A 9,103-nucleotide genomic window follows, 5' to 3' on the forward strand; every position below is an offset into this window, starting at 1 on the left:
ACACCCTCATTATGTACCAAAACCCTGTGGCATTAAATAGATGTTCATTACTTTTCAGTTTCACCAAGCACTTAAACTACACAATCTGTCTAAGATGGATGGTATTCTTAGTCCCTGACCTAGTTAACTAGCATGCAGATATGCATTTGATAGGGACTACTTCTGTAGGTGCCACTGGATAAGGGAGTACGTAAATATTATCATTGGAGTTCCAGCACAAAACATTTTCTTTTGATTGATTACATTTAGAGTGTAGGGAACATTGTGCCAAGGCACTATGCAGTTTACAGTCAATTCATTGAATGGGTCTGGAGCTCACAAATCAACAAACTTCTGAGAAGTTTAATATTCATGAAAACACAAACACTCCATCATATCAACACCAGTTAACATTTATTGTGTTGACAAAATCAACAAATGAAAGCACAACAATCTGTAGTGGTATCAGGAACTAGAACAGTCCAATTCACAGAAATCTAATCACAGAATCATGATCATCAAGTCTACGGTAGTAAACAAGGCACAAACATGCCGACTATATACAAGATTTAAAGGACAATGTTCCCTGTAGGGCCCAAAACTGCAAAAGACTCTAGAGTGAATTATCCAGACACAGCTGTATATATATAGTTATCTGGTCCTGTTGATGGAGCCACACATCTTTCTTGCAAGTAAACTCACCAAGTAATGTGTAGTACAGCATAGGTCAGGGTATGAGTTGCAAATTCATCAGCTATTTGACTGCATAAAGAAAAATACATAATTAAAACATTAACAAAAATCTAAAAACAAATCCATCTTTCCAGTAATTGGTGCACCAGATTAACAAGCACCATTGATTTATATTGGCTGCAAAATAACCGCAAAATGTCATGATTCACTTATTAGCAGATTTAAAGACAACATTTCTTGAAAAACTGGAACCTACAGTAAAAATTCTTTTCTCAGACACAAAGTTACTGGTTCCATCCAAATACCAACAAACGAAATATAAACTATACCATATTAAAAATAAAATGAAATAAAAATCTATTTACAGTGTTATATTTACAGAGATTTGCTTGAAAGCGATAAAATGCACATTCCTTCTCACTGCACAGCGAGCATGTCAGTCAAAATGTCAATAAAATTGTCCAGGCCCCAGAGGTAGCCGTCCTCCCGGTTTCCCTCCACCCATGGGCTGCGATGGTCCAGCGTGAGAGGAGGAGGCACTGAGACGGTCTTTCCAAAGTCGATCATCCACACACCAGCACGGCCGCTCTGGTCATGAACAAACAGCAGAGAGCTGCCCACCACCTTCAGCCAAAGACACAAGGCAACTGCTTAACTGGAGAACCACAAATAATGGCACCTACTAATGAAACTGAATATTAAAATAAGTTTGTGGCTGAAAGGCAAAATGACTGATTCAAATTACTGTGCTAGGATACGAATTTAATATAATATAGCTTTTCTGTATAAATTTGGGGTGGGGGGTCCTGATGATCACCATGACGACACAGTGTCTTTCATGATAGTTTCTTGTAACCTACATAGGAATTTACAATCTTCAGACTTCTTATTTGCTTAGATTCAGCATTATGGATACATTTTTAATTACTGACGACTCTCAAATATGTGAAAACCAGTCTGTGCGAAGGAATCATTCAAGATTGAAATCTTCTATTGATTCTTGTTCAGTTTTTTTTATTTGTAATTACATAGTTATATCCAGAAAGAAGCAAACTAATCTTTACATTACAGAATCAGATATGCACCTTAAGCATATCTTAAAATTTGTCAAAAAAAAATTAATTGTAATAATTTCAGACTAGATATTTGCTAATTAGATATTTTTTGCAGTTTGCATGATCACTGTACTAAATACTAAAAAAATGAAAATTCATTAAAATTTAAAAAAAGGAAAAATAATAAAACACAGAGACACCCAAAGACACGCTCCATAATTCATCCATAATTTTTCCTAAAAGTAGCCTTTACTTCTATACTATAAATTAATCCTGTAACATACTTTTGTAAAATTATTATTATTATTATTTTTTACCTCATGCGTCTTGAAGAAGTCTGATTTCTCCAGCACCAGCCGCAGCTCCTTTAATCTCTGTTGGTAATTTGTCTGAAATTGGAGAGTGGCATCAGGTTATAAACACGGCAAAGCTCCTACTGTGTCAATGTCAAAACAAACACAGTAATAGCTCACATACCAGCAGTAAGACGTTGCTGTCAACAAAGTCGTCCAGCGCCTGCACCACCTCCTCCTTATACTTTGTCCTTTTAAAATTGGTGTTACAGGAACCGTCTGATTTCTGCACACAGAAGTGAGGAAACTGAGACACAGCTCACACTGCAGTCACCTACCAGCACCAATACAATGTAAATCGACGTGGTTAACCGCACAAATCACCTTGATGCCCTCGATTCGGAAACCCAGTGTGGCTGTGGAGCTTAGCGTCTCTCTCCACTGCATGTATCTGGTTTTAAGTACCGCTTGCTGGACTTTTTCCTCTGGAGTCGGAGCCTCAGGGTCCACCGCTACCATCTTCTCAAACATGTCTTTACGAGGCTGAGGATGCTTCCGCGCTTTCTTCAGTTCCTCCTCCAAGTAGGTCCTGATTAGATATGAAACCACACTTTTCATTTATTACAACAATGACATTGTATACATAGTAAGTCACAGTTCCATTTAATCAAATGGATCATCTATAAATTATGTTACTTCCTGTCATACCAACTCTACACAGTGGTTCCCTCATAATTCTGTGTTTTTCCAATCGGAATCAAATCTGATTGCCTTTGCAGCATTCTGTTGGTATACACTATATGGCCACAGGTTTGTGTGAGCGTCACATTCATTGGAGAGTCTTCACCAAACAACCACAATTAACACAAACTTGAAAGCACACAACTCTGTAGGGTGTCATTTTATCCTGAAGCTTTAAGATTTTTCTGCACTGGAACTAAGGGGTTGATCTAAACATTTCCAAAACAAGCTCTATTTAGATATGAATTGATTCGAGGGTTGCCGCGCATGACATCAGTGACTGAACTCACTATTGCTCATTCAGCCACAAGAGGACAAGAGGATATCAGTCACACAACAAACTCTAATGAAAAGCCTTCCTAAAAAAGACAAGATTATAACAGCAAAGTAGAACAAAATCTGAAATCTTAAACATAGACATTGTTTTGATGGTTAGGTGGCCACATACATTACATTATACTGTGTAGTTGTACACACACTCCTGAGAGAAAAAAGGCAGCTGGTGGCAGTGGAAGTAAACACCACAACACACTCCAGGCTTATTAAGAGAGCAACCTGGATTTGAACCACTGAAATGAGAGACTTGAAAACAGGCTTCTAAAGTCTGAAAACTAAATATTAGAATCTGAAATTGTAAATATTAGTATCTGAATTTTTGTAACAAAAAACATTTTTTACATTGATACTTGAATCTATGAAGTGAAATAAAACAAATTTGAAAGTAAAGGAGGTTAATTCAGATTAAATAAACAAACCAGATGTGTTTGACATTTTTGTACCTCTGTGTTATGAATTTATTGTTATTTTTTTTTCCACCATTAAGAAATCAAAGGCTTTTAAAATTGAATTTCTTTTGTAATTGCTTTCTACTTTCTTGAATAATTTTAGTATAGATTTTTAGTTGACAGTCTCAGCAAACCAACACAAGCAAGAGCTCACCGGCTTCCCATTTTGCAGTCCATAATGCAGGGAGAGTCAAAGAAAGACAGCAAGTCATCCATCAGGTTGTAATCCTGCTCATCTCGCCGGGTCACGCCATGGTATGACGGCACAAAGGGCCGCAGCACGTCATCCATGAGATGCTGCAGACACTGCTGCTCGCTTGCACAGTACTTCTTCAGGAGCTTCCCATCACCAGCTGTCTGAAAATTACCTGTGCAACCAGACAAAACCATGAAAAGACAATTCACTGTAAATAAAAAAAAAAAAAAGTAATGTCATGGCCAGTGCTTAATTTTTAATAAGCAGCACAAACAGACCAACAAACAGGAATAATTGGAAAGCTCAATGGACATAATGCAGAAAAACACTAACCTGCATGACCAACCACTTGGACCCAGGGAGCACGCTTGTTCAAAGGCACCACAACAGGAGACCAATTTACCATGTTTTTATTCTTCTCCTACAAAAAGCACAGTTTCCAAAGACAACATTAGGTCAATTTGGTCATTAGGTCTTAACCAATTTATCAACATGAATGGAACTGAATGTGAATTTAATTGAATAGTGTTTAAATAATCTAAATTGCACAACATTGTGTTGTAAACCGGTGTGAATGTAAAATCTACAATCAATATTCTGAAAACCTTGGGGCAAAAATATATAGTTATTATAAAATAGTTATAACAATAAATAACAGCCATAAAATTCTATAGAATTGAACCATTTTTTTAAAAATAATTTTATTTATTATTAAAATTGAAAAATATTAACTAACTTAAATCAATTAATTAAATAAAGATATATTGGATAATAAATTAAATAGTCTACATTAAACAGTCCAGTGTGGGTAAAAATACAGATTTTATTGCCTATAACAGAGAAGTTTCGATTTAAACATATAGATCCAGTTACATAATAGACCTTAATTACAGTCCAGATAAGTTACTAACATGACTGACTAGTGACAATGATTGCCTATTAATGATTAAGTATTAATGGCTACAAATGATAAATTCTACAAAGGAAATAAATGATGTATAAAACAAATATTTGAAACATGCTCCTATAAACAAAGGAGGTTTTATTCCTTTAATTTGTCCTCATAGCTGATGTTTGTGGGTAGGTTCACTCAAAATGATTGACAGATCATCACGTTAACAATTTTGACTAATGATTAATAGCAGAACAGCTGAAACACTGCAGGTTTGAACTTGCAGCAAGGAGAGGAAATGCATTCATCTTTAAAACATTGGGTTTTCATCATCCACATGTCCTTGTGAACATGACCTCCTTGCCCAAACCACAATATGCAGTGGAAATGAAATAAAAATCTGTCCCTGTTGTTATAAATCCTTGATTTTAATATATAAAAGCCACAACAGAAAACCTGCTACAGAATTTAGTATCAATTAGTTTCTCGAGTGCTCAGCTTAGTCCACTGAAAGATGTTTGAGTCCACATTTAGAACAAAGTCCAAACAAAGTTTAAGAAATCAAACATGCAACCAAAATTAGTTAGAAATGTTTTTCTTTGCACTCTAACCTTGCCTTGGTGCCTGCCTGTATAAGCTAGTGCTTTTTCCAATGAGGTGGGCTGATTAGAGCCAGTGATTTTCTTACTGTGTCTATCTAGAGTGGAGCAAAATACTAATCCACCTGCACAGAAAATGAAATGGTGAAGCTCGCCGTTTGTGCCTGGCCTAAGTATGAGTGCCGTCTATGCAGCATTTGGACCTCGTTCAGCTAGTTACAAAAAATAATTTGCTAACGTGGTGTACTAGCATTACAAATTAATAGCAGATAACAACTGAAGAAATCCTTTATTATTGTTCATTCATATTCAGCATGAGCAGGAAGTAGTCTGACTGTGTTAGTTATGAAAAGTTGCTTATTCCTTGCTGTTGGACAATGATGAAATGGAGTTTTCCCAGAGATGAGGCCTACCACAGTGACCAATTTTGCATCTTATGCTATTGTTAACCAGAGTGACCACCACCACCGCCGTTGTCTTATTAGATGGCCTGAGAATTAGCTATTTTTTACTTTCAAGCGTCTGAAACACAATGAGTGTGATTATTCTGCTCAGTTCACTTGTAATCAGATACTTGCTCATCAAAATGTCCCTGATGTTCCTTGAAAGCTCCAGTTGAAATACAAGCTCTACACCTGATTTTCCTCCTTTTTTTGTTTAAAAATGTGAGAACTTTTCTTGTGGGTAAAAAAAAAAGAAACATTTGTCTTCAGAATTGTATATAAATTGTAAAAATGTATTGTTAATACATTGTAAATACATTATTCCTTAATAAACACAATCTATCCATGTGAAGTGTTTTCCCAAACTAGCACACACAGACAAAAACAAACAGCAGCAAGCTGCGGAAAGTAAAACAGTCAAATACAACAGCGAGATATCCTTCATGGCGCACACATCCTGGTTTTATGCTCAATGTAATTGCAGCTTTGTAGGAAAACAACAAACAGAGCCAAAAGGACATTTTATTGGATTTGATATTAAGTTACATATCATGATTTGTGAGAGAAGAAAACAAAGATAGACAACTGATTTACGAGATTCCTTATCTAAATCACAAAAGACTTTAACATATTAGTGTCAAACATATCAGTCTCTAAATCCACAGCTCCAATCCTTACCTCTGCCTTCAGCTCAAACAACTATCTCCTTCTGACCATAAAGCCAATCATTGACAAGAATGCTGAACTTGCTAAACATATCAAGCAATTTACTAAGCTGAGTGATAGCTGCCTCATCTTACACAATAACATGAATCATTTACAGAAAGGACTTGTTTTACTCCTGCCACAGGCCAGAAAGTCACTTACAAGAAATAAGGTGCCCTACTTCCCTAGTTTAAAAAGAATCCATTTAAGACCAAATTAATTTAAATGCATAATGTTCCCAAAATTTAGTATATCAGCCAAAGGCCAAGTAAAAATAAAGAAAGCTTATAAGCTGATCACTCAACAAATCCATATAATTATAGTTAAACTGTATTCGAATCTCTAACACACACTTCCACCTTCAGGCTATATAGCCCATACCTCCTAACTGATTCTGGTGTGGTGATGTGAGATTCAAGAAGGAAATCACAGCTGTGCATCTCCTTGAGAAACTGAACATGATAAGTTTGATGTGTGCAAGTTTGAGGTGTGCATCAGAACTGGAATTCCAAGGAACACAAAAATACACAAAATACAAAGCGTCATGATGACGCACGTGTGTGTGTGTGTGTGTGATGGCATTCTTTGTTCATTGGTCATTGTTACTAAAATATGTTAATATGTGAAGAAATACGTGAATCACTCACATAAACCCTTGAGTACCTCTGTGGAATAGAAAGCTTTGGCTTGATCTTTAACTGCAATCTACAGTAATGCAATCTACAGTAGTGTACAGTACGAGTTTACTTCGTACAGCATGTTGATTCTGAAAGGTGTGAACTTGGGAGAGAATGAAAGGGTAATTTCAGATATCCAATTTGTTTTTGTCTCCAGGTGTACAGGTAACAGTAAGATAACAAAATTCCCGTATAAGCACTATTTAGTCATCAGTGCTTCCATTTATTTTGGTGAATTTTCATTTAAAAAGTCATCCAAGTGAAAGCAACCATAAATGGGTCTTTTCTAGGTTTATTCCCCTTCAGTAGTTTCACTTCTACACTGGGTGAATTTTATTTGCTTTCTGTATAACTGCTAATTTAGCTGAAAAATTGGTCGTATCGCCACAGAAAAATTGTAAACGCTGCATCTTTTCATGGTTACAGTGGTTTAAATTACTACACTGTTTATATTTCAGGTAAGAGGACCACTAAATGTGTTAAGAACATATTTTGGACAGGTCTTATTACACAGTGGTAGGGAGATTAAACAGGTCTCGTGTACGTCTCTTAGATCCCAGAATTTATCTCCATGCAGTCTCTTTTCCACATCACTTCCAGTCACACAAGCGTGATGTTCTCCAGAATGTGAAAGATGGCAGAAGAAGCTTTAATTGACTTAAGTGAGCAGTGTGGACAATGTGATGACCACAAAAGTGCACTCATGTTCCTCATTTCACAACTTTTACATACAGATTTACTGACTCATGCAAAGACTCAGAACTCAGAACAATCTGAGAATCAGAACAGCAGCTGGTGTTTTTCCACAAATCAGGTTCATCTGGTTGGTTGCAGCATCATGAATATGAATAATGATACCGGAATCTACATGTACACCAGTGCAGCTCTAAACACCTTTAAAAAAATTATCTAAAAGCATCGATTTATATAATAAAACATTCAGCTTACTGCTATACTAAAAAAAAATATCAGAAGAACCTAAAGTCTTTAGAGCGAAAACGTTTCTAGAGAACAAAACGTTAAATGAGCTCATTAATATTCACAGTTATTCAAATTTTATGCAAATGTATAATAATTGTCACCTTATTAATCGTGAAACCTTACAGAAGGAAGAAAAACGAGAAGAACAGAGACATTAAGAAGTAGGAGGAAAACGAACCTGGAAACTAAACCAAATCAGGGAGCAGAAGTTATTGAACTCACCACGTCGTTCTGTGTCGGAGTTTCTTTCCCTTCATTATTAACGTTAAACTCGTCCTCGTCCTCAAAACTGGAGGAAGGCGAGAGGCCCAAAGAGGAGCAGCCTGAGAGCCCGAGAGAGGAGGCGGGGGAGCCGCCGAAGCCGCTGTCCGAGCACAGCGACTCCTCATCGGCTTGAGAGCCACAGGAAAGTCCGCTCTTTTTCTTCTGTTGGTATTGGGCCACACAGGGCTCGCAGGTCACAAGCAGCTCAGGAGGAGGAGCAGCACGCAGGGCGACAACACGGCTCTGCTGCGCTGCTGGAGTCGGCCAGTGTAACGTGTGGATCATGTCTCCAACATCCGAACATGGAGCAGCGCTGCCGGGGGTTTTAGTCATCACAATCACTCCTGTACCATAAAGGTCTCGCTATCTACACTGATCCTCTTGTGTGTGTGTGTGTGTGTGTGTGTGTGTGAGTGTGTGTGTGTGAGTGTGTGTGCGCGTGCTCGGCTAATCAGACCTCTTTAACCCGGATGTTTACTCAGCCTTTAATGCGTTAATCCTTTCTGGGATACTTTACGCTATACGCTTCCATTTAACACCAGACTGCAGCATGTTCACGTCAGTCGCGTGCTCCTCACCAGTGATTGCGTGTTAGGTGCCGATCCCCGCCTGTTTTAATTGGTCAATTGCTCTGGCCCCGCCTTCTTCACGGTTTTTTTTAAAGTGACAGCATCACCTCATGCGTGTTTTTGAGCCAACTAGTTGTATCCTTCACGTGACATGGATTTATATTTCTACAATGATAATATACGTGAACAATAGTTATTCTTTTAATCTGTTAAATTACTTATGGATGTTAG

General features: G+C 37.4%; 1 protein-coding gene across 2 annotated transcripts; it reads right to left on the bottom strand.

The window, feature by feature from the left end:
- Positions 1-376: 376 nt before the first annotated feature.
- Positions 377-8,902, bottom strand: itpkca (inositol-trisphosphate 3-kinase Ca). Of its 2 annotated transcripts, none has more exons than XM_060891142.1 (7): positions 8,262-8,901; positions 4,076-4,163; positions 3,701-3,914; positions 2,405-2,609; positions 2,205-2,306; positions 2,045-2,116; positions 377-1,296 (listed from the first exon to the last, which is right to left on the bottom strand). In XM_060891142.1, the coding sequence occupies exons 1-7, from the start codon at positions 8,634-8,636 to the stop codon at positions 1,090-1,092; spliced, it is 1,263 nt and encodes a 420-aa protein (XP_060747125.1). In that variant the 5' UTR covers positions 8,637-8,901; the 3' UTR covers positions 377-1,089. The 2 variants fall into 2 exon arrangements, with proteins under 2 accessions (XP_060747125.1, XP_060747126.1); XM_060891143.1 differs by having other exon boundaries at positions 1,122-1,327; positions 8,262-8,902.
- Positions 8,903-9,103: the final 201 nt, after the last annotated feature.

The sequence above is a fragment of the Tachysurus vachellii genome, chromosome 17, assembly GCF_030014155.1.
Source record: "Tachysurus vachellii isolate PV-2020 chromosome 17, HZAU_Pvac_v1, whole genome shotgun sequence".
Taxonomy (NCBI): Eukaryota; Metazoa; Chordata; class Actinopteri; order Siluriformes; family Bagridae; genus Tachysurus; species Tachysurus vachellii.